This window comes from Saccopteryx bilineata, chromosome 6 (genome assembly GCF_036850765.1).
Source record: "Saccopteryx bilineata isolate mSacBil1 chromosome 6, mSacBil1_pri_phased_curated, whole genome shotgun sequence".
Lineage (NCBI taxonomy): Eukaryota > Metazoa > Chordata > Mammalia > Chiroptera > Emballonuridae > Saccopteryx > Saccopteryx bilineata.
The window spans coordinates 91,660,504-91,687,260 of NC_089495.1; the positions used below are offsets into that span (position 1 = coordinate 91,660,504).

Genomic DNA, 26,757 nt, shown 5'->3' on the forward strand with positions numbered 1-26,757 from the left:
CTTTAATTAGGGTCACTTGCATAAAACAATGTAATCCAACCTCATTATTTTTCTAAAAAAACTGATAGAAAGGTCAATTAAGATTATGCTTGATTTCAATTTAAAGATAGAATTTTTAAAAGGTTAAGAATAAGAGAAAATCTCTAAGAAAAGTACATGTGATGATCAATTACCTATGATAAAAGTTTTAAAACAACAGAAGAAAATGCTAGCACCCTCTGTTCTACTACATTTATAGAATGAATGATTCCATAGGACACATACAACTGTAATCTCCCTTCAGTCTCAATCCTATTTTCTGCCTTGTAGACAGGAATTTTTTTCTGAAAGCACTAAAAAAAACCTCATTGCGCTCATACCCAAAAACCTTTCATGGCTTTGCCCAGTGATCTGGATATAATAAAAACTCCTTAGGAAAGAATTTTCTTGATCTGGCTCCAGCCTACCACTCCTGTCTCTGGCCTCCATCTCCACCTGTCAGACCCTTGCAGGCAGAGGGAACTGCTGCTCTGAGGCCTCCAAACTGGAAAGGCAGATTTCCCTCCTCTTGGATTGCCCTTCCCCCAACACTCTTCCTTACACTTGTCTAAAGGCCACCTCCACTAAGAAGCCTCTGCCTATCTGCCAGGTTGGTCAGGTGATCTTCCTACATAGTACTTTTAGGAAAGACTAAGAGTTTCCTTCTCTGAGAATAATGGCCATCCAGTAGGACAGTAAACTCTAATATAAGTTGAAAGAGAAGGAGGTAAGTTCTGGGGTTAAGATCATCACAAGAACATGTAAATTTGTAATAAATTTAATCCACATAATTTCTTGAATTTGAGAGCTAGAAAGGTCACAGGCTATATTCTCTGTGAAAATCAAGGATCTAGAATATTATTACAATGCCCATATTTTTCTCATATTCTTGCTGACTCTGTCGTATTAATAACAGTATATACAACATACTCTACTAAAATAATATTCACTATTAACAGATGTGTTCATAAATTTCTGTCCCCTTAGAAGTAAATCTCATTAACAATGAGGTTCAGTTTTGAGTGTATTATTCTTATCATGAAACTTAATTAACTTTGATATCTTTTTTCAAGCAGAATGCTGATATTGCCTCTTTTGGTTTAAGATACATCCTGTGAGAAGTGAAGCATGAAGGGCTCACAGGTCATTTTTCTCAGTATCAACCTCTTTATGATTTAGGATATATCACAGTAGTTGACAACAAATGTAGGGAGACAGGATAAAAGAAAATTAAAGAAGCTCTGATTAGGATAGTAGAAAGGAAGCCTGGGACAAAAATATCAGTCGGAGAAATCCTCCTGCTGGCCTTTCGGAAGCAAACAAACATGGTGTGAACTGCCCATGGAGGGGGTCATGCGGCAAGGGCCCCAGGGCCTTCAGCAGCTGAAAGCACTCTCCAGGCAACATCAATCAAAAAAAACAGGACTTCAGTGCTGCATCCACAAGGACTTGGATTTGCTAACAACCTATGTGATCTTGGAAAAGGACCTCAAGCCTCAGACAAGACCACAGCCCAATTAAAATTTTGATTTCATATGTGAGACTGAGCAGATGCCCCAGCTGAGGACTGGACTTCTGATCCACAAAAATGATGTGATAATAAATTTGCATAATTTGAAGCCACTAATTTTGTGATAATTTGTTAAACAATAATAGAAAACCAATACATCATGCTTTATAATCAAGAAAATATTGTTCTTATACGTGTTTGCTTATAAATTTTGTCTACATCAAACATATGTTTTCTCAAATACATGGCCTTTCCTATGTAATCCAGTAACAAATACACTTCTATTTTCAGGAAGCCTGGACATTTCAAATATGTTATAAAGCCTTTTATCTCTAAGCTTTAGTTGATTCAAAATATATCTAAGAGTGAAAACTTAGTTTAAAAGTATATTTCCCTAAATTTTTTAAATCATAGTTTGAAAACTATTTTAGAAAATATTTATAGTCCACACTTAGAGGAAAAGATATACATTTAAATACTTATTTCTCTTTTCAGTATTTAATGTATGTTCATCACTAAAATATATCATATTATGAAATAGATCACATTGTGGGAGCTTATTCACTTGAGTGAAAATTTTGATACAATATATAATATGTGAAAAAAGACCAATTGCACGATCAAAATAAATTTTACAAGATTATATAATTATTACTTTCCCAATTAACAATCATTTTCATAGCTAAATCTATCATCTACTAAAGTTGGAGGAAACAAGTTTGGTATTATTGCCCATGATACAGTGAAAGGAAAAAATAAGCTGCCATCTACTATTTTCGAATTGTAACAAGTAAAATTTTCTTCTGTACTTTTGTCAATTAAAAAATTTGTAATCACATAAATTTATAAACACGCAGCACAGAGGGTCATAGTTAGCTGCATTACTAAACTTTTACTGTACATTTGCAAATAAAGTTTTGCCTTAAAATAAGAATCCACATTAAGTTAGCCTACCTTCCATACTCAAAGTCCCCATTTTAGACTCCAAGAAATCAAATAATGTACTTGGTGCTGATGGCCTTGCATTTCCTAGATCTTCTTCATCTTCAGATCTTATTCGTCCCCTGCCTTTTCCTTTACCTTAAAGTAAGACACATATATATATTGGACATGCAAAAACAAAAGGAGAAAATACAATAAAATATTAGCAGGCATCTTAAGTCGATCTTGTATATATTTTTCTTTTCATATTTTCCTGTATATTCTACATCATTTATAATAAAAAAATTTTAAATGATTGTATTAACTAGTACGTTTAATCCTCTAAATGATCTATCTGGAAATTTGAATCTGTTAATCTGAATTACCTTTTAAGGAAAAATTATTTTCATACAATTTTTCTTTACCTTTTTTTCCCCATTGATTTAGAAGAGGGGTAGGTTAGGAAGAGAGAAAGAAGCATCACCTTGATGTTCCACTTAGTAGTTCCATTTAGTTGTGCACTCATTGGTTGCTTCTCATATGTTCTCTGACTAGGGATTGAACCTGCAACCTTGATGTGCCAGGATAACACTCTATCCACTGAGCCACCTGGCCAGGATCTACTCACTTATTTTTTAATAGAATATAGGATTAAGATTTGGAAAAATCATATAATGCTTTTGAATATGCAATTAAAAATCACATAATACATTTGACTATGCAATTAAAGAATAACACTATAAAATAATAGTCAAATTCTTATTAATTTAAAAGTTTGTAGACTCTTTAGTCATTTGTACAAGTGGCATAGTCCTAGAAATAATTTAATAGAAGTAGTCACTTTAGCTCCAAAATTGGAAGGAAGTACCACAATGGTAAATAAAGCTATAGTCCTCACAGCAACAAAACCCAGCCTTCGTCAACAACATACACCTCTGAAAAGCAAACAGTACTATGTGGCACATTGCTTAATGAGTTATACCTCTCAGAGGTGGACCCGTAACAGGTTTCTGCTTATTGCTGTTAAGAAGTACATTCAGTGCTGCTTCTAAGTTGTTGCCATTATCCATAAGAGCTTGCCTCGATGCTTCCTTACTAAAGCCCATTTCTGTTATGTGCTTCAGAGCCTTCTCGTCAACCTGTAAGGAGTGAAGAGAAAAATCTATGTAGATAACCAATAGATAATTATATAGACAGTGAAAACTACTTCATTAAAAATTTTCATAGTTAATACTTCTTAATCCAAGAAAGGAAATATAATTTATATAGCACTTCTCAAAAAAGTGCAAAATATAAAAGGAAGCTAACAAAACGATACCATCTCAGTAGATTTGTTTTTTCCAGTCTCTATTGTTGCACCATTCCACTGTATATTTATTAGCAATACTATCTATGGTGCTTTCAGAGTCTGTACCTGAATAGGAAAGTCTGCTTTACAAATGCCAGAACCCAAAATCTCTTTGACAAATTTTAATATGAGCATAAGTTAAGAACTGTTTAAGTAACATAAACATATCTCATTAAGAAATTTCTTGAGCCACAGCCAGTTGAGGAATACATCACTTTTTTACATCTAAGAGTTAAGATAGAGAGGCTTTAAGATGTAGATGGCATGCATGTCACAGCCAACCCCTCTGATACCCATGTAGACACTGATAAAAGCACACTACTTTTTCCAAACTCTGAATTTATCCTTTTAAATGCAGAATCCTTTCTAAGTACAGTAGTGACTATCAATAGGTCAGATACAATACATAAGAGAAAATACATATCCCTGCTGTAGATATGCCAAAGTAAATGTAAAAAAGACTGGATAGCAAAACTATAATTCATCCTTCTTAGTCTAAAACTTATCTGAATGTGAAAAATAATCAAACTATCCAAACCTTCCTCTCTCCTAATTATCTCCCAAGAAAATATCTAATTAAGAAACGGTTCCATATGTAGAATTTAACCAAAAACACTTTTAATAATCACTTAGTACCCAACTTTGGCATAACTTATTCTACCTTTCTTATTGACCTGGTTTGCACTGGCCACACTCTCTCTGGTGCTCTGGACAGATCTGCCTTGCCTCTTCTGGCTTCTGTTGTTAGCTAGCCATCCTTGGCATTCCTTGACTTGGAGATGCAGCACTCCAGTCACATGGCCGTCCTCTCACTAGGTGTCTTCAGGTCCTTTTCCCTCTATATATCTCTCTCTTTGTCTAAATTTCCCTCTTCACAAAGAGATCCAATTAGGGTTATATTGGATCACGACCCACCCTAAGGCCTTCTTTATAACTTGATACCGCTGTAAAGAACCTATTTCCAAATACAATACACTCATGTTTTAAGATGATTGGTGGTTAGGAAGATGGTGACAGAGTAGGCAGATGTTCCAACTGCTACCTTCCAGGGCCAAATTGGAATAAAATTTAATTTAAGAACAATCATGTTGAAAAACCAACTTTGGACCAAATGAAAAGGAGTCTATACCCAAAAAATCACAGAAGACACACCGAGACAGGTAGGGAGGATGGAGATGCGGAAAGGGCTGTGCCACTCCCAGGAGTGAATGGCGGTAGAGGGTCTGGAGAAACTCTCGTTGTGAGGAGGGTCGCCCTGAGAGGTGTGGGTGCTCAGCCCCAGGCCCAGAGCCCCAGCCTAGAGCCCCAGAGCCTAGAAGAGGCACCCACACAGCATTTGGCGGTGAAAAGAGCCAGGTTTCTGTGAGAAAGAGATAGAGTTCTCGGAGACGCAGCTCTCAGAGACACAAGCTCTGTCTTAAAGGGCCTGTGCAGACAATCTTGTTCACAACCACTTACCCAGTGCTCCTGCAAAGGGAAGGCTAATAGGACTAGAGTTGTGTCAGAAGAAGGTGAAACTGATGGCCCAGTAGAGACACCATGGGGGAAGGCCACTGGAACCCCTGTGCTGAGTCATTCTCCAATACCACAATGGCCATCTTTCTTGGGTGAAGCAGTCCCCTCTGAGCTGCATCAGCCTGGGAGAAGAGAAACTGCCCCACCCTCGGGCATCTGTCCGGCCTCACTCATGGAGTCCTGGCCATTCTGAGAAGTCCACTAGGAAGCAGGGGGCATGCCAGTGACTCAGTGTTGGGCAAATAAGTCTTAACAAGTGTTTTATAACCCCTTGAGTAGTACAAAGGTTCATGTATGTTCTCATGCTTCCTGAACGTCCAGAGTACAATTGTAACAAAAATTTTTATTTTAAAAATGGGTAAGGCAACATTAAAAAAGGCAAATATATGTTCTCCTTATTTCCATAAACTGGCTATCAAACAAACATGATTTTAAATTAATAGCCTGACCAGGCAGTGGCGCAGTGGATAGAGCATCGGACTGGGATGTGGAAGGACGCAGGTTCAAGACCCCGAGGTTGCCAGCTTGAGTGTGGGCTCATCTGGTTTGAGCAAAAGCCCATCAGCTGGAACCCAAGGTCGCTGGCTCAAGCAAGGGGTTACTCAGTCTGCTGAAGGCCTGCGGTCAAGGCACATATGAGAAAGCAGTCAATGAACAACGAAGGTGTCGCAACGAAAAACTGATGATTGATGCTTCTCATCTCTCTCCGTTCCTCTCTGTCTGTCCCTGTCTATCCCTCTCTGACTCACTGTCTTTGTAAAACATAAAGAAAATAAATAAAATTAAAATTAAAAATTAATAAAACTGTAACTGGAATTTCATTTTTTGAAAAAAACAAGAAACAAAAAAAACTCATTCCCAGGGGTCAGCGAGCATGGAAAAAACACAACTCGAAGGGTTAAGTTTGCTGGCTTATAGTTTGCATTGGCCTGGGCAGCTCCATGTGTATGTAGTCTGTGCAAGGCTGTGGTGCTTGCCCTCAGGGCAGCAGATTACAAATGCAGATTACCTTCCTGCTTGGGAGGGGCCATTGTACTGCTAATATTTGCTGGAGAAGTGATTTTTCCCCAGCCTGGGTTTTGCAGGAAGAGGAGTGCAGGCGTAGAACTGGAGCTGAGGGGCTTTGGGAGCTCTGCAGAGGCTGGTGAGGGACTTCGATTGTAGGAGGAACCGGAGATTTTTCTGGTTTGCAGAACCAGAGAATGCGTCAGGGCTTTGAATGAGAGGGAGCTCTGGATGAGAGGGAAGCAGACGTCCCTGCCTGTTCGCTCATCTGCCAGTACGAGACTTTAATAAACGGAATGGCCTACCATTTTTTGGCTCCAACGTTTCTTTATTGTCTACCTGAATCCAATGAGAACCTGCATGGCCACAATGGCAGAGTGTTGGGCAGATAAAATGTATTATGCTCACTTTGTTAAAAACGGCACTGCCCACGTAAGGCCATCGCCCAGGTGATATTAATGTGTGTTGAGAATCCTTGTAGCCTGGGGCTTGGTTTCGGGATTAAGCCTTTCCCACCCATTTTTGTTGTGGGGTGGTACAATCCAATCATGCCTCAGAGAAATGACTTTGTATTAGAGACTTCCCTATTTTGTATATTGGATTAAGAATTTGGATTTCTACACTATAAAATGGGGACGGAGCGGGAGCTTGCTCTCTTGGTTCCTGGGATGATTAGCATGAGAGAGCAGAGGGAGCAGAGCAGAGAGCAGAAAGAGGCCATGTGGCCAGGAGAAGCAGCCAAGATGGCGGAGTGCTGAGTGAGGTGCCAGTTTGTGCAGTTTGTATCTGGGATAAGGAAGGAGATGGGGAACTGAGGAGAATAAGGCTGGTGAGCTAGAAACCTTTGATCTAGGAAACTCGGATAAGTCAGTGGCTTTGTGAGCACTGAATGTGAGTGGGTTTTGGAGCCCAGTGTATATTTTTACTTGCCTGCCGGGTGCAAGCTAGAATTAAAGAAAATGGCCTATCAGTTTTTGTCTCCGTTGTTTCTTTACCGACTGTCCGAATCCAATGCGAACCTGCATGGGCCGGGCTGCTGTGATGGAGGCCCTGGCTCCTGGCTTTACACAGAGGCAACTGGCTGTAAACTCAGTTTTCTGGTGTTGAGGCTGAAGCTTTCCCCTGCATGCTCCCCAGTCTATGACTGGTGCTTCTGCCCCATGGGAGACTCAGTAGAAACTGTCCGGACTGCAGACAGACCACACCTCTGGGACTCAAGAGGTCGTACCAATCGGACATCTGTGGCCACACCCTAATGAGGTCTGTGAAAAAAGTCTGGACTGACACCTGGGGTTGAACTACATTCATCACCCTTCTGAATACCTGAACTGCCGCAGGCTCTAGACTCTACCAGAGGTTATTTCAGTGGACAAGTCCAACAAGCAGCCAGCAGACAGAGGCTGCAGGAGGTGGCACTCAGGGAAACTTAGCCTTTTAAGTGTACCTTCCCCCAGGTCCAGTGTGGGTAAAAGCCAGCCTAGGAGTGCAGCTTGGTATTTCCATGAGCACTTGGGCCCAACAGAGGCAGCCACATACTCTTCATTGCTTGTGGATCCAAGAAGGGTGCTGAAGGCAAGTCATGGGCAGTGTCCTGCACTGGTCTGCACCAGGTTCCCTGCAGAGAGGCCTAGGGCTGGCAAATCCAGTAGAGAGCTGCAGAGAGCATCGGTTCAGGACCTAACAATCCTTGCTAGTGGGGTATCCTAAGGAAAGACTCCTCACACCTGGCCCAGCTGAGGCAAGTTCCACTCTCTGTGCTCAGCACTGACACAGCAGCTCATGTGCATTGGAGAGTGCTGAGCTTCAAATTCAGCCAGCCCGGGTGCTGGATATCATGCACTGCTGGGGTAGGTTCCACAGGGGGAAGAGAGAGAGGCTTGGAGCATGGACATTTAAAGTGTGGGTTCCTGAGAGCCTACTATTGGATCAGATTAAGGGGCTTAGCCACTTTGTGGGGGGAGGGGACAAAGTCAGCCCTAGGAGAGGACTCTCTCAGTCTTTCTCCCTGAGACCAGGGTCTCATCAACTGGAAGAACTACTGCATAGGAGACTCTCAGCCCAACTCAATCTGCACCTTGTTGGGGAGAAATAAAATTTGAGTATCCAGCAGTGTCTGATGGATTAGACTCTGGAATAGGGGCCACTTTCCCTTTACTGAGCTCCTGACAAAGAGACTCATGAAGTAGGGGGTTCCATTAATGTTGTCTTCCCAACGCAAGCTTCCCTAACCCAAAAAGCTTGCAACCTGCAGAGAGGTTGGTTGGGTGAGGTGAATATGAGCCCACACTACAATCTTTCTACAGAAGACAATATGGGAAGACCAGGAAGCTGCAAGAGGAGGTGGACCAGCTGAAAAGTAGAGGCAAACCTTATGGATCTTGTGGCTTTTTTTTTTTTTTGTATTTTTCTGAAGCTGGAAACGGGGAGAGACAGTCAGACAGACTCTCGCATGCGTCCGACCGGGATCCACCTGGCACGCCCTCCGGGGCAACACTCTGCCCACCAGGGGGCGATGCTCTTCCCCTCCGGGGCATCGCTCTGCCGCGACCAGAGCCACTCTAGCGCCTGGGGCAGAGGCCAAGGAGCCATCCCCAGCGCCTGGGCCATCTTTGCTCCAATGGAGCCTTGGCTGCGGGAGGGGAAGAGAGAGACAGAGAGGAAGGAGGGGGTGGGGGTGGAGAAGCAAATGGGCGCTTCTCCTATGTGCCCTGGCCGGGAATCGAACCCGGGTCCCTCGCACACCAGGCCGATGCTCTACCACTGAGCCAACCGGCCAGGGCTGGATCTTGTGGCTTTTACAGAGCTTCTGTCATCTCTGAACAGGAGGAAGCTGATCCTTATTCAAGGTTGGCCCCTCCCATACTACCCAGGCACAAGAAACAAAGAAACAGGGCAGTAGCTCCAGACAAGTAGCCCACAGCAGGTTACAAACAATGGTTGACACCAACCCAACAAGACCTAGAACCAACACAACCAGTACTGGGTGGCAGACAGCACCAACTCTAGACTCAGCTAACTACACAAGGAGCAGGCACAAAGAAGGAGTCCAGGAGGCACCAAACACTGCAAAGTGTCTAATACACATGATTAAGGCTGACCCTTAGAGCCAGCCAGCTTGAAGGGATAACCACACCCACCAAAGGACCAACTGTATTCAATACTCACAACAGAAAGAAAAATACTACCCTCAAGAAGTATCCTATATCAAGGATATCAGGTGGCCTGGAGATCAGTACCACTGAGCCCATCTTCTTCATAGAGACACCACAACAAATTTCATACAGCACTACCTATTCTACAGACAAAATGGACAAAGAAATACAATGCAAATGAATCAACAAAAGAAATCCCCAGAAAAAGAACTAAATGAAATGGAAGTAACCTAACTACCAGATGCAGAGTATAAAATAATGATTTTTAGGATGCTCAAGGATCTTAGAGCAACAATGGATAGTCATAATGAGTACATAAATAGATAACAAGCATGAAAAAGGACACTGAAATCATAAAAAAAGAACTAATCAGAAATGAAGACTGCACTAGAAGGAATCAACAGCAGGCTGGATGAAGCAGAGGACTGAATCAGCAATTTAGAGGACAAGATAAATGAAAGCACTGAAGCTGAGGAGCAAAACAAAAATAGGCTCTAAAAGACTGAGGAAACTCTAAGAGACCTCTGGGACAACATGAAGAGAAACAACAATCACATCATAGGAGTTCTTGGAGGAGAAAAGAACGAACAAGGGATAAAGAACCTGTTTGAAGAAACCATAGCTGAACATTTCCCTACATTGATGAAGTAAAAAGTAACACAAGTTCAAAACACACAGAGAGTCCCATTACAGAGGAAACCAAGGAGGCCTACACCAAGACACATCATAATTAAAATGCCAAATTTAAGAGACAAAGAAAGAATACTAAAAGCTGCAAGAGAAAAGTAGTTAGTTTCCTACAGAGGAACCTCCCATAAGGATGACATCTGACTTCTCAACAGAAACACTTGAGGCCAGAAGGGATTGGCAATAAATATTCAAAGTGATGCAAAACAAGAACCTACAACCAAGACTACTTTATCCAGCAAGGCTATCATTTAAAACTGAAGGAGAACAAAAAAGCTTCCCAGACAAAAAAAGCCTCAAGGAATTCATTATAACCAAACCAGTACTGCAAGAAGGGTTAAGGAACCTACTGTAAAAAGAGCAAAGGAAAAAAGAATCTAAGAAAAAGAATTGTAGATTTAAAGAATAAAATGGCAATAAATAAGTACATATCAATAAGAACCTTAAATGTAAATGGATTAAATGCTCTAATCAAAATACAGGGTAGCTACATGGATAAGAAACCCATACATATGCTGTCTGCAAGAGACTCACCTCAGAACAAAAAATACACATAGACTGAAAGTGAAGGGATGGATAAAGCATTTCATGCAAATGGAAATTAAAAAGAACAAAAAAAGCTGGCATATCCATACTTATATCTGACAAAATAGCCTTTAAAACAAAGGCTACAGTAATGGATAAAGAAGGACACTATATAATGATAAAGGGGGCAATCCAACAAGACAATATAACCATTTAAAATATTTATGCACCTAATATAGGAGGTGCATAAATATTTATTTATGCACCTATATATTATAATAAATATATAAAACAGATTGTAATGAACAAGAAGGGTGAGATCCACAAAAATACTATAATAGTAGGGGATTTTAATACCTCACTAACATCAATGGATAGATCCTCCAGACAGAAAATTAACAAAGAAATAGCAGCCTCAAATGACATATTAGATCAATGAAATTTAAGTGATATTTTCAGAACGTTTTACCTCACAGCAACAGAATATAAATTCTTTTCAAGTACTCATAGCACATTCTCTAGGATAGACCACATGTTAGGCCACAAAGAAAAACCTCAGTAAATTTAAGAAGATTGATATCATATCAAGCACCTTCTCTGATCACAATGGCATGAAACTAGAACTCAACTACAATAGAAAAACTGAAAAACATTCAAACACTTGGATGCTAAACAGCATGTTATTAAATAACAAATGGGTTAACAATGCAATCAAGGAAGATATAAAAAAATATCCTTGAAACAAATGAAAATGAACATACAACAACTTAAAATCTATGGGCCACAGTAAAAGCAGTCCTGAGAGGGAAGTTCATAGCATTACAGGCATACCTTAAGAAGCAAGAGAAAGCTCAAATACACAACTTAACCCTACACCTAAAACAACTAGAAAAAGAACAACAAATAAAACGCAGAGGAAGTAAAAGGAAGAAAATAAAAAAAGATTAGAGTGGAAATAAATGACGGAGGCTAAAAAGAAAAAAACAATATAAAAGATCAATGAAACCAAGTGCTGGTTCTTTGAAAAGGTAAACAAAATTGACGCACCTTTAACTAGACTCATCAAGAAAAAAAGAGAGAGGACTCAAATAAATAAAATTAGTATGAAAGTGGAGAAGTAACAACTGACACCGCAGAAATACAAAGGATTGTAAGAAAATACCATAAACATCTATATGCCAAGAAATTGGACAAACTAGGTGAGGTAGATAAATTTCTAGAGACAATCTTCCAAAACTCAATCTGGAAGAAGCAGAAATCCTAAACAGACCGATGACAACAAATGAAATTGAGGCAGTTATCAAAAAACTCTCAGCAAACAAAAGTCTTGGACCGAATGGCTTCATAGGCAAATTTTACCAAACATTCAAAGAAAAACTAATACCTATCCTTCTCAAACTATATCAAAAAATTCAAGGGGAAGGAGGACTTCCAAACTCTTTTTATGAGGCAAGCATTGTCCTCATTCCAAAACTAGGTAAAGACATAACAAAGAAAGAAAACTATAAGCCAATATCCCTGATGAACATAGATGCAAAAATTCTCAACAAAATATTAGCAAACCAGATCCAGCAATACAGTGGTCCCTCATCTATTGTGGGGGTTACGTTCCAAAACCCTTCACGATAGGCAAAAATCTGCAAAGTAGCAATCTTATATTTATTTTGTTATATATACACATATATAATTTTTTCTTTATCTGAAGTGAAAAGCAGGGAGGCAGACAGACAAACTCCCTCATGCGACCACCTGGGATTGATCCGGCATGCCCACCAGGGGACGATGCTCTGCCAATCTAGGCCACTGCTCCAATACAACCAGAGCCATTCTAGCACCAGAGGTCGAAGCCATGGAGCCATCCTCAGTGCTCAAGTCAACTTTGCTCCAGTGGAGCCTTGGCTTCAGGAGGGGAAGAGAGAGACAGAGAGGAAGGAGAGGAGGAGGGGTGTAGAAGCAGATGGGTACTTCTCCTGTGTGCCCTGGCTGGGAATTGAACTTGGGACTTTCACAAGCTGGGTTGATGCTCTACCGCTGAGCCAACCAGCCAGGGCCTATTTATATATATTTTAAGGTTTTATAAACCCTTCCCACACTTTTATAATCCTTTCCCACACTGTTATTAACCTTTCCCACATTCTTATAAACACTATCTATGCTCTTAAACACTTTCTACACTCTTAAACCTACATAAAATCCCATGATATAGTGAAAAATCCGTGATACAAAATTAGACATACACAATTTAAAAATCCACAATACAGTGAGTCTGCAAAAAGTGAACCACAATACTGTGAGGGACAACTGTACATCAAAAAGATCATACATCATGATCAAGTGAGATTTATTCCAGGGAGGCAAGGCTGGTACAATGTTCACAAATCAATAAATGTGATTCATCACATAAACAAAAGGAAAGATAAAAATCACATGATTATATCAATATATGCAGAAAAAGCATTCAATAAAATCCAGCACCCATTTAAGATCAAAGTTCACACCAAATTGGGAATACAGAGAACATTGGGAATCACAACATAATAAAAGCCATCTATACAAACTGACAGCCAACATCATTCTCAATGGGTAAAAATGAAAAGCAATCCCCTTAAGATCAGGAACAAGGAATGGGTGCCCCCTTTCACCACTCTTATTCCATATAGCTCTGAAATTACTAGCCATGGCAAGCAAACAAGATGATGAAATAACAAGTATCCAAATTGAAAAAGAAGTAAAACTTTCATTATTTGCTGATGACATGATACTGTACGAAGAAAACCCTAAAGTCTCAGTCAAAAAACTAGCAGACCTGACAAATGAATTCGGCAAGGTGGCAGGATATAAAATTAATATTCAGAAATCAGTGGTATTTTTATACCCCAACAATAAACTGTCAGAAACAGAAATTAAGGAAACAACCTCTTTCACTGCTGCAACAACAACAAAAAAATAAAGTACCTAAGAGTAAATTTAACCAAGGAGGTAAAAGACTTGTACTCAAAAAATTATAAGATATCAAAAAAAGAAATTAAGAAAGATACAAAAAAGTGGAAGCATATACTGTGTTCATGGATAAGAATGTCATTAAAATGTCTATATTATCCAAAGCAATCTACAGATTCAATGCAATTCCTATTAAAATACAAATGGCATACTTCAAAGACATAGGTCAAGTATTTCAAAAAAGAACACAAATAGCCTCAGCAATCTTGAAAATGAAGAATAAAGTGGGAGGTATCATACTTCCTGATATCAAGTTATACTACAAGGCAACTGTACTCAAAACAGCTTGGGGCCCTGGCCGGTTGGCTCAGCGGTGGAGCGTCGGCCTGGCGTGTGGGGGACCCGGGTACGATTCCCAGCCAGGGCACATAGGAGAAGTGCCCATTTGCTTCTCCACCCCCACCCCCTCCTTCCTCTCTGTCTCTCTCTTCCCCGCCCGCAGCCAAGGGTCCATTGGAGCAGAGATGGCCCGGGCGCTGGGGATGGCTCCTTGGCCTCTGCCCCAGGCGCTGGAGTGGCTCTGGTCGCGACAGAGCGACGCCCCGGAGGGGCAGAGCATCGCCCCCTGGTGGGCAGAGCTTCGCCCCTGGTGGGCGTGCCAGGTGGATCCCGGTCGGGCGCATGCGGGGAGTCTGTCTGACTGTCTCTCCCCATTTCCAGCTTTGGAAAAATACCAAAAAAACCCCCCCCAAAAAACAGCTTGGTACTGGCATAAGAACAGGCATAGAGATCAATTGAACAGAGAACCCAGAAATAACCCACGCCTTTATGGTCAGTTGATATTTGACAAAGGAGGTAAGGGCATACAATAAAGACAGTCTCTTTAATAAATGGTGTTGGGAAAATTGGACAGGTACATGCAAAAAAATAAAATTAAACCAACAACTTACATCATTCACCAAAATAAACTCAAAATGGATAAAAGTCTTAAATGAAAGTCATGAAACCATAAACATCTTGGAAGAAAACATAGGCAACAAACTCTCCGATATCTCTTGTAGTAATATTTTTGCTGATTTATCTCCATGGGCAAGTGAAATAAAGGACAAAATAAACAAATGGGACTATATCAAACTTAAAAGCTTTTGCACAGCAGAAGACATTATTAACAAAATAAAAAGACAACCCACACAATGGGAGACCATATTCGCCAACATGTCTGATAAGGGGTTAATAACCAAAATTTATAAAGAACTTCTAAAATTCAACACCATGAAGGTAAACAATTCAATTAAAAAGTGGGCAAAAGAACTGAACAGACACTTCTCCAAAGAGGACATACAGATGGCCAATAGACATATGAAAAAATATTCAATGTCACTAACCATCAGAGAAATCTGAATTAAAAGCACAATGAGATACCACCTCACACCAGTCAGAATGGCGCTCATTAACAAAACAACAGACAATAAGTGCTGGTGAGGGTGTGGAAAAAAGGGAACCCTCCTGCACTGCTGGTGGAAATGCAGACTGGTACAGCCACTGTGAAAAACAGTGTGTCGTTTCTTCAAAAAATTAAAAATGGAACTGCCTTTTGACTCAGCTATTCCACTTTTAGAAATATATACTAAGAATACCAAAACACTGATTCAAAGAAGATATGCATCCTCATGTTTATTGCAGCCTTGTTTACAATAGCCAAGATCTGGAAACAGCCCAAGTGACCATCTCTGGACGAGTGGATTAAAAAGCGGTAGTACATAGAGCGTCGGCCTAGCGTGCGGAGGACCTGGGTTCGATTTCCGGCCAGGGCACACAGGAGAAGCGCCCATTTGCTTCTCCACCCCTCCGCCGCGCTTTCCTCTCTGTCTCTCTCTTCCCCTCCCACAGCCAAGGCTCCATTGGAGCAAAGATGGCCCAGGCGCTGGGGATGGCTCTGTGGCCTCTGCCTCAGGCGCTAGAGTGGCTGTGGTCACAACATGGCGACGCCCAGGATGGGCAGAGCGTCGCCCCCTGGTGGGCGTGCCGGGTGGATCCCGGTCAGGCGCATGCGGGAGTCTGTCTGACTGTCTCTCCCTGTTTCCAGCTTCAGAAAAATGAAAAAAAAAAAAAAAAAAAGCGGTAGTACATATACACAATGGAATATTACACAACCATGAAAAGGAAGGAAATCTTACCTTTTTCAATGGCATGGATGGACCTGGAGATTATTATGCTAAGTGAAATAAGCCAGGCAGAGAAAGGAAAATATCATACGATCTCACTTATACGTGGAATCTAATGAACAAGGTGAATTGAGGAATGGAACAGAGGCAGAGGTGAAATCACCTGGTGCAGAGGACTGGCTGTCAAAGGGAAGGGGGATGAGGGGACGGGATCAGAAAAGGTCAAGGGAGTAGTGAAATTATATATACAGAAAACAGGACAGCAAATCCCAGAGGGATAGGGGGAAGTAGTTAGGGGGAGGGAGGAAAATGGGGTGTAATGTGGGGCACGTGGTTGGGGGGGTGAGTGTATCATACTGAGTGGGAGCTTGAATCCATATTAATACAATAAGTTAAAATTAATAAAATAAAGATATTGGTGGTTAGAAGTTCAAGATATCTTGCAAGGAAGGACACAATTCAAACCTATACTATCATCTATTATCAAAAATTATTTTAAGGAGCCATCAGCAGACTTTCCAATCAAGTCTTCCTTCAGTTGTTGAAATAGAAATTTGAAAACCATCTAACTTGTACAAGATTTTGGTACCTTGTTATTACAGTAACTCATGTATATTCATTTGACACCAGTATTTTATGTTACCTTTTTGATGGTCTTCTTCATATTTTAATAATAGTTTTCATGGATATAGAATTGGTGGTCAATAGTTTTTCCTTTCATTATTTTTAATATATCATTTCACTTTCATGCTGCCATAGTTTCTAATAGGAAATTGCCTGTTTATCTTATTGAGGCTTCCTGTTCTTGAAGAGTTGTTTCTCTTTCATTACTTTTAAGATTTCTCTCTTGCTCTATCTTTAGCTTTTAACAACTTGATTTACTGTGTCTTGTTGTGTCTCTTTGAGTTTATCTTCCTGGAGTTTGTTAAGTATCTTTAGAGTTGTAGATTCATGATTTTATAAAATAAGGGAATTTGGGGCTATTGATATGGAACCTAGTAACTTTCAGCTCATGTATTTTTCAGCTCCAGAAATTCTATTTGGTTTTTTATAATTTCTGTCTCTTCAAAAAAATTTTTTATCTCTTCATTGGTATTCCTTCCTTGTTTATATATTGTTCTCCTGATTTCTTTTCATTTGTTGTCAGTGGTTCACTTCCTACCTCTGAGCATATTTAAGAGAGTTAAGTCTTTGTTTAGTAATCCAATACCTGAGCTTTTTTAGAAATGATTTCTATTAATTTCTTTTTGCCTATAACTGAGTCAAAGTTTCTTAGGTTTTTGTGTGTATACTTTGTAATTTTTTATTGAGAACTGGGTATTTTGAATACTAACTACAACAGTGGTAATTTAGAAAATCAAATTCTCCCTCCTCTTCAGGTACTGCTGCTATTACTTGATGAGGACTGCAGTTGTAAATTTGTTTAGTGACTTTGGAAACTTCCGTTTCAAAAACTATATTCCCTGTGTAATGTGATCACCAAAGTCTTTGTTCCATTACTTCTATGACCAGTCTCTTCTCCATCAATCACTACTCTGAATACTGCAACAGTTTGGGCTTCAGGGTGATTAAACAGTTGGCTTCAGACAGTGCATGTCAGCTAAATAATTATTTCAGTAGAGGGGCCAGTTTCTGAAGACTTCTGTATCATCATCTTTGTGATATCACTCCCTTCATATGTATTTAATCCTTGTAATGACCCAAAAGTGCATGTATCTGGTCTTCTATGGCAAGACATCCCCACAGAGGTGTTCTAAATTTACTAAAGTTTAAGCGCTTCCTGAGTTAGGGACTATATCTTTTTCAGCTTGCTGTATCCACTCTATCCTGAAAACTCATTCGTCCCACCCCCCAAATTAAATGTGTATATGTTCAAGGAAGAGAAGGCCTGGCTCATAGTAATAAATTCATTTTCCTTGGTCAGTGATTGACTGATTTAGGAGTGTGCATGTGACCTCTTTCTAGCCCATAAGTATAAATAAAATTTGCCGGAGACTTCAGGAATATTTTCTTATCTGATAAAACGTACCCACACCCAAGTTAATGGCCCCTTTCCTTCCTTAATTTGAACTTTTTGCACAGAGCTTTAATGAATAAAGAATCCTGTAACAATGAGAAGAAAGCCAACAAATCACAGAGATGCCTACCAGAGTTCCAACATTGTTAAACTGCTAAATTTACAAATTTTTGTAATCATCTCTCTGAATTTTTTGTTATATGAAGTACTAAATCCCCATTTGATTTAAGCTAATGTTAGTATTCTATACCCTACAGATAAAACTGTCCAAAGTCATTCAACCTCTGAAGGGAGAGGAAAATGAATTCTAGTCAGTTCTGTTATATCTAAGGGCACTACAGCATATCAGAAATATGTTTGACTCTTCTTATATATCTTAAAATTCCAGGTATACTCTGCAATTGAGTATAACATACATGAACTTATTTTAATATGCTTTTTCCAAAGAACAAAACAAAACAAAATTACTTTAGACAAAATTTGAGAAAAGATGTGGGGAAGGATAGAGAAGGGCCAATAACTATATTTTTGATGCATCTAATTTTAGAATATAATTTTCATTTAGTGTCTTCTGTTTAATTTGATGGCTTTTTATCAATCTATTCCAAAAGATGTTATACAGGTATGATAAATTTAAATAAAATGGTAGTTTTAAGATGTTATTTTTCAAAGAATCAAAATTTTACATGAGTTAAATGTAAATCTTCCTTCTTAGAGTTGTAACATCTATCTACAACACATTGCACAAAGCCAGTGGTGGTTGTGAAAAAGAATAAAAAATCATCAAGGATATTAAAGAAAAAACACATTCAGGAGAGGGGAGGGGCACAAAGAAAACCAGTTAGAAGGTAACGGAAGACAATTGGACTTTGGGTGATGGGAATGGAGCATAATCAAATGTCAAAATAACCTAGAGATGTTTTCTCTGAACATATGTACCCTGATTTATCAATGTCACCCCATTAAAATTAATTTTAAAAAAAACTTCAAAAAAAAAAAGAAAAAACGCATTCACTTAGAGTTGGTTCTTCAGCCTTACCAGTTCTCTATAGACACCTTCATGTTTTCCCTCTGATTTGGTTGACTTTTCTTTCTGTAAAATTTCCCTGTTTCGGTTACCAGCAGCATTCATATTGAGATTACTTCTAGCAACACCACCACCTCCTCCAAATGTCTTGGTCTTTAGATAAAAGAAAGATAAGAGATGTAAGTAAATAGCATTTTAAAATAGTTCTAAAGACTAAGTAAGCTACAACTAAAAATATCTAGCAAAACTATAATAGTGAAAAGTTTCCTAATTATGTTTTACATGAAAAAAATGTTAGCTATTTCTTTTTAAACAAATATCTACTAGCTATTTAATTCTTTTTTCCACAAGTCCAGGCAAGGCAGTAAAATTATTACATACGTATATCTTTAAGTCTCCAAGGCAAGTCATCAGAATAAACAAGTAGATAATAGTATAAAATAAAATAATACAAGCAGTATAAAGATTACATTTTCAAAATAATTCTAAGGTTAAATATTTGACCAATATCCTGAGGCTGGGTTACAAATCCAGTTAAATCCAGCTACATGGAAGCCTATCTTCAGTAAGAGACTAAACCTCTCCAGGAATCAGTAATATTATGTCACAATCCAATATAATTTTATAATCTTACAAAGTAAACAAGTAATTTAAATTTTAACACTAGATCAAACTTTCATTACTGATTTATTATTTACATTAATGACATATGCTAAGTTTTACCAACTATGCATGAAAACTTTGAAGTCCATATTTCTTATTTTTCCTGCCTTTTTAAAATAATTCTATGTGTAATCAAATTAGAAAATTTGATTTCATTTATATTTTATCAAAACTATTCTGATAAGACTAGAACATAGAAAACAGTGTTTTGGAAGGATACAAATTCATGATTAAAAACATCCCAAAGTTGTTACTTGTATAATATCAAATTAAGCATCTAATTATATAATATCTTTATAATCTAATAGATCTAATAAAAGAAAAAAGTCAAGACTTGATTTTTTTAAATTTCTGTTTACATAGATTCTAGGTTCACCCCGAATGCCTCCCCTCAACATCTCTCTTGCCCTCTTCCCTACAGCGCCCTCCCCCCTTCCCTTCAGGTTTATTCCATCCTATCAACCCCTTTCCCTCTGTCCTCTTTTCCTCTGGTCCCTTTGATCCCTCCTCTGTCTCAATTTCGTTCCTCAGTTCTCATTATTCCTTGGATTCCTCAAATGAGTGAAGTCATATGATATTTTTCTTTCTCTGTATGGCTTATTTCACTCAACATAATAGTTTCCAGGTCCCTCCATATTGTTGCAAAAGTTAATGTTTGCTTCTTTTTCATAGCCCCATAATATTCTATTGTATATAAGTACCACTGCTTTTTAATCCACTCGTCCACTGACGAACACTTGGGCTGTTTCCAGATCTTCAATATTGTGAATAATGCTGCCATAAACATGGAGGTGCATTTCTTTTTTTCAGTTGGTGATATGGTATCCTTGGGATATATTCTTATAAGTAAGAGAGCTGGGACAAAGGGCAGTTCCATTTCTAATTTTTTGAGGAATCTCCATACTGTTTTCCACAGTGGCTGCACCAGAGTCTGCATTCTCACCAGCAGTGCAGGAGGGTTCCCCTTTCTCCACATCCTCACCAGCACCTATCGTGTGTTATTTTCTCAATGAGCACCATTCTGACTGGTGTGAGGTGGTATCTCATTGTGGTTTTAATTTGCATTTCTCTAATGATTAGTGATGTTGAACATTTTCTCATTTGTCTATTGGCCATCTGTATGTCCTCTTTGAAGTGTCTATTCATTTCTTGTGCACATTTTTTGATTGGATTGTCTTCCTGGTGTTGAGTTTTACAAGTTCTTTATAAATTTTGATTATTAATCCCTTATCAAATATGTATTGTCGAATATGTTCTCCCATTGTGTGGTTTGTCTTTTTATTCTGTTCATATTGCCTATAGCTGTGCAAAAGCTTTTTAGTTTGATATAGTCCCATTTGTTTATCCTGTCTTTTATTTCATTTGCCTGTGGAGATAATTCAGCAAAGATATTGCTGTAACAGATGGCAGTGAGCTTACTGACTATGTTTTCTTCTAGGATACTTATGGTTTCACGATTTACATTTAAGTCCTTTATCCATTTTGAGATTATTTTTGTGAATGGTGTAAGATGGTGGTCTAGTTTCATTTTTTTGCAGGGAGCTGTCCAGTTTTCCCAACACCACTCGTTAAAAAGACTGTCTTTACTCCACTGTATGCTCTTACCTCCTTTGTCAAGTATCAGTTGTCCATAAAGATGTAGGTTTATTTCTGGGTTCTCTATTCTGTTCCATTTATCTATATGCCTCTTCTTATACCAGTACCAAACTGTTTTGAGTACAATGGCCTTGTAGTATAACTTGATATCAGGAAGCTGTGATACCTCCCACTTTATTCTTCTTTTTCAAGGTTGCTGAGGCTATTTGTGTTCTTTTTTGGTTCCGTATAAATTTTTGGAATATGTGTTCTATATCTTTGAAGTATATCATTGGTATTTTAATTGGTATTGCATTGAATTTATAAATTGCTTTGGGTAAAATAGATGTTTTAATTATGTTTATTCTTCCTAACCATGAGTACGGTATATGCCTCCACTTGTTTGTCTTCCTTGATTTCTTTTATCAATGTTTTATAATTTTCTGAGTACAAGTCTTTAACCTCCTTGGTTAAATTTACTTGTAGGTACTTTATTTTTTTGTTGTTGAAATACTGAAGGGTATTGTTTCCTTAATTTCTCTTTCTGACAGTTCATTGTTCGTGTATAAAAATGCCTCTGATTTCTGTGTATTAATTTTATATCCTGCCACGTTGCTAAATTCGTTTATTAGGTCCAGTAGTTTTTTGACTGAGACTTTAGGGTTTTCTATATACAGTATCATATCATGTGCAAATAATGATAGTTTTACTTCTTCTTTTCCAATTTGTATGCCTTTTATTTCTTCTTCTTATCTGATTGCTGTGGCTAGGACTTCCAGAACTATATTGAATAAGAGTGGTGAAAGGGGGTACCTCTGCCTTGTTCCTGATCTTAAGGGGATTGCTTTTAATTTTTGCCCATTGAGTATGATGTTGGCTGTAGGTTTGTCATAGATGGCCTTTATCATGTTGTGGTATATTCCCTGTATTCCCACTTTGCTGAGAATTTTGATCATGAATGGGAGCTGGATTTTATCAAATGCTTTTTCTGCATCTATTGAAATTATCATGCGGTTTTGCTCCTTCCTTTTGTTTATGTGGTGAATCACATTAATTGATTTATGAATGTTGTACCATCCTTGCCTCCCCAGAATAAATCCCACTTGATCATGGTGTATGATTTTTTTCATGTATTGCTGAATCCGGTTTGCTAATATTTTGTTGAGGATTTTAGCATCTAAATTCATCAGGGATATTGGCCTATAATTTTCTTTCTCTGTGTTGTCTTTGCCTGGTTTTTGAATCAGAATTATGCTCACCTCATAAAAGGACCTTAGAAGTCTTCCTTCCTCCTGAATTTTTTGAAATAGCTTGAGAAGGATAGGAGTTAGTTCTTCTTTGAATGTTTAATGATAGAATTCACCAGTGAAGCCATCGGGCCCAGGAGTTTTGCTCTTTGGGAGCTCTTTGATAACTGTTTTGATCTCTTTTGTTGTATTGGTCTGTTTAGGTTTTCTGATTCTTCCAGATTGATTTTTGGAAGATGGTATGTTTCAAAGAATTTGTCCATTTCACCTAGGTTGTTTAATTTTTTGGCATATAGTTCTTCATAGTATTTTCTTACAATATTTTGTATTTCTGTTGTGTCGGTTGTTATTTCTCCACTCTCATTTTTAATTTTATTTATTTGAATCCTCTCTCTTCTTGGTGAGTCTTGTTAAAGGTTCATCAATCTTGTTTACCCTTTCAAAGAACCAGCTCTTGGTTTCATTGATCCTCTGTATTGTTTCTTTAGCCTCTATGTCATTTATTTCTGCTCTGATCTTTATTATTTCCTTCCTTCTACTACTCTGGCCTTACCTGCTGTTCTTTTTCTAGTTCTTTTAGATGAAGGGTTAGGTTGTTTATTTGAGCTTTTTCAAGCTTCTTAAGGAATGCCTGTAGTACTAAGAACTTACGTCTCAGGACTGCTTTTGCTGTGTCCCATAAATTTTGAGTTATTGTTTGCTCATTATCATTGGTTTCTAGGAATTTTTTAACTTCTTCTTTGATTTCATTGTTAACCCATTCATTATTTAATAACATGCTATTTAGTTTCCATGTGTTTGAGTATTTTTCAGTTTTTCTGCTATGGCTGATTTCTAGTTTCATGCCATTGTAATCAGAGAAAATGCTTGATATGATTTCAATCTTCTTAATTTGTTAAGACTGCTTTTGTGTCCTAACATGTGGTATATCCTAGAGAATGTACCATGAGCACTTGAAAAGAATGTATATTCTGCTGCTCTAGGGTGAAAGGTTCTAAAGATATCTACTAAATTGAGTTGATCTAGTGTGTCCTTCAAGTCTGCTGTTTCTTTGTTAATTTTCTCTCTTGAGGATCTATCTACTGAAGTTAGTGGGGTATTGAAATCTCCTACTATTATAGTATTACTGTTGATCTCACCCTTTATATCCATCACAGTCTGCTTTATATATTTATGTGCTCCTATATTAGGTGTGTAGATATTTATGATGGTTATATCTTCCTGTTGGATTGCTCCCTTTATCATTATGTCGTGACCTTCTTTATCTTTTACTATAGTCTTTGTTTTAAAGTCCATTTTGTCTGATATAAGTATTGCTACCCCAGCTTTTTTTTCATTTACATTTGCATGAAATATTTTTTTCTATCCTTTTACTTTCATTCTATGTGCATCTTTTGTTTTAAGGTGTGTCTCTTGTAGACGGCATATGTACACGTCCTGTTTTCTTATCCAAGCAGCTACCCTATGTCTTTTGATCGGATCATTTAATCCTTTTACATTTAAGGTTATTGATATGTAGTTGTTTATTGTCATTTTATTCTTTAAAGCTATATTCTTCTTTTGCTATATTCTTTTCCCACTTTGATTTGTTTACAACAGGCCCCTTAACTTTTCTTGCACTATTGGTTTGCTGTAATGAATTCCTTGAGGGTTTTTTTTGGTCTGGGAGGCTTTTTATTTTTCCTTCAATTTTAAATAATAGCTTTGGTGGATAAAGTAGTCTTGGTTGTAGGCTCTTGTTCTACATTATTTTGGATATTTCTTGCAATTCCCTTCTGGCCTCAAGTGTTTCTGTTGAGAAGTTGGATATCATCCTTATGGGGGCTCCTTTTTAGGTGGTAGCCTTCCTTTCTCTAGCAGCTTTTAATCTTTTCTCTTTATCACTTAGCTTTGATATTTTAATTATGATGAGTGTTGGTTTAGGTCTTTTGGGGTTTCTGTTTAATGGAATTCTCTGTGCTTCTTGAACTTGTGAGACCCTTCCTTGAATCAATTTAGGGGAGTTTTCAGTTATGATTTGATTCAATAAAGTTTCTACCCCTTGTTCTTTCTCTTCTTCTTCAGGAACCCCTATGATGCGGATGTTATTTCTCTTCTTGTTGTCACAGAGCTCTCTCAGAGTTTCCTCAGACTTTTTGAGTCTCTTTTCCTTTTCCTGCTCTGCTTTCGTGCCTTTTTCATCTTGTCCTCCACCTCGCTGATTTGATCCTCAGCTTCATCCCTCCGGCTTTTAATTCCTTCCATTGTGGTCTTCATTCTGATATTGTATTTGTCACCTCTGAATGATTCTTTTTTAACATTTCAATGTCCATTTTTATACTTGCTATCTCTTTATTTAGGTGTTTGTAATGACCATCCATTGTTGTTCTAATACCCCTAAGCATCCTAACAATCATTATTCTAAACTCTGCATCCAGCAGTTTGGTTATTCCCATATCACTCAGTTCCTTTTCTGGAGATTTCTCCTGTGGTTTCATTTGGATTGCACTTCTCTGTCTTCTCATTATGTCTGTGTGTTTGGGTGTGTTGTTTGTAGGGCTGGTTGAGTCTCGGTTTGGTGTTGTGTGCCTCCAATTTTCAGTTGTGTTATTTCTAGGTCCAAAACTTGATTTTTTATTAGAGATAATAATCAATGTTTTTAAATGATTTTAGTCAGAAAACCTATATATAAATTTATACAACATTGGAAAATGATTTTGAATCAGATGACAATAAAACCTAAAAAATAGAAAATTATGTTAGATAAGCATTAATGGACAACATATTAAATATCTCTATTAGGTAAGTTAATATACTACAATATCTAAATTTAATTCAAATCAAAAGTAAAACCAGATCTTCAAAAACCAAAGATGTATTACTAGATTCATTCAAGTTTTGGTTTATGAAATCATAACAAAAAACAGATTTGGCATGTCTTGATAGTCATTACTTTTAAAACCATGAAGAAAAATGTGAGTTTGTATTAATGTGATAAAAAGTTTATTAGACTGAAAGACTAGTTAAAAACATAGCTTTAGAGCTAGACAATGGTGGTACTAAATCTTGGCTCCACTACTACCTAGCTCCTGCCCTCAGACAAGTTACTTACTAATAACTTACTCCATGAGCCACAGATTTCTTATGCTTAAAACAGGTTGAAAAAATCTATCTGACTGGGATGTTTTGAGAATTAAATGACATTATCCACACAAGCGATGAATTCAATAATTGGCATGTGGTAAACATTCATAACAGATGGCAATACTACTCTTTTGTTTAACATATTAGAACACAGTGACCTGAAAACTCTGGAGCCTGACCTGTTCCAAGTTAAGTATATTTCTGGAATTTAATATCTGTAACTCCAAGAGTAATTTATCTTTTGGTGCCAGTGAAATAGTCTCATCTTCTGGATATATTTTCTTTCCATTTTATGGATTAAGGAATAGAATACATAGCATTTTAAGTATTGGTTTTCAGTGCTTTTAAACAGTTGTTACTCACTAAACACAAATACCTAGAAACATCACAACTTAAACATTATCTATATGGCAACTGATGGTATGAGCGACACCATCTTGTCCTTATTCTGTGAATTGGGCATCTGTGAGATCACCATGAGCATGAAACTGAAGTGGGCCTTTAACGTTGCCTCCCAATATTCTAGACAACTATTTTACATGTTCTCCTCATTGCTGAAGCCTCCCAATATCTTCTCCCCTATTATCATGGTTGGCCTTGTTTACTTCCTCAATGAAATAACTAACATAATCATTGAAGAACTTGAACTAATTTTCACATCAACCCACCACCGGTATCTGCATACTTATATTTATTTTAACACCATCTATATGAATGTTTAGAGGAATGTGCAGGGAATGAATAACTTCCTCAATTCTACAACAGTTCTCAGGTCGCATTTTACATGTCTTTTTCAACAGTCTTTGATAAACTCAACATACTTTCCTTCATGATACAATTTCTTCATTGATCCTATCTTACCCATGATACTTTGGCTGCTTCAAATTCTTCATCTGACCTTTAACGCTGAAATACTACAGCATTCATTCCTTGCCCTTTCTCTTCCCTATCAGCACTCATTTCTTTGGTGATCTTGTTTGCCACATGATTTTAAATATTATCCATACAACTCTCAAATGCATAGACTCATTCCAAAGTTCACTTTTCAACTATACTCTTCTCTCTCACTGCCTATTAAACATTACCACAGGGATGTCTGATTGGCGCTTCAATATTAATGTGTCAAAACAAACACCAGTTATTTCTCCTCTCCAACTTGTTTCACCTCAGTCTTCTCCAATTCAAGGTAAGCAACCCTACCCTGCCTATCTGTAAAGGCAAAACCCTTGAGGTTACAAGACATTGCTTCTTCTTTCATGTGCCATGTTCAATCTATTTGAAATCCTGATAATTCTACTTTCAAAATTCCAGAACCTGAC

The 26,757-nt window shown here is 38.0% G+C and overlaps 1 protein-coding gene across 4 annotated transcripts in view; it reads right to left on the reverse strand.

The window, feature by feature from the left end:
- The window catches only part of TDRD3 (tudor domain containing 3), a 216,568-nt gene that overhangs the window by 66,798 nt on the left and 123,013 nt on the right, over window positions 1-26,757 (reverse strand). For all 4 annotated transcript variants that reach the window (XM_066235530.1, XM_066235533.1, XM_066235531.1 and 1 more), the window contains exons 8-10: window positions 18,843-18,983; window positions 3,432-3,588; window positions 2,483-2,608 (exon numbers count right to left, since the gene is read on the reverse strand). In XM_066235530.1, coding sequence (XP_066091627.1) covers window positions 2,483-2,608; window positions 3,432-3,588; window positions 18,843-18,983 — 424 coding nt within the window. The remainder of the gene's footprint in view (window positions 1-2,482; window positions 2,609-3,431; window positions 3,589-18,842; window positions 18,984-26,757) is intronic.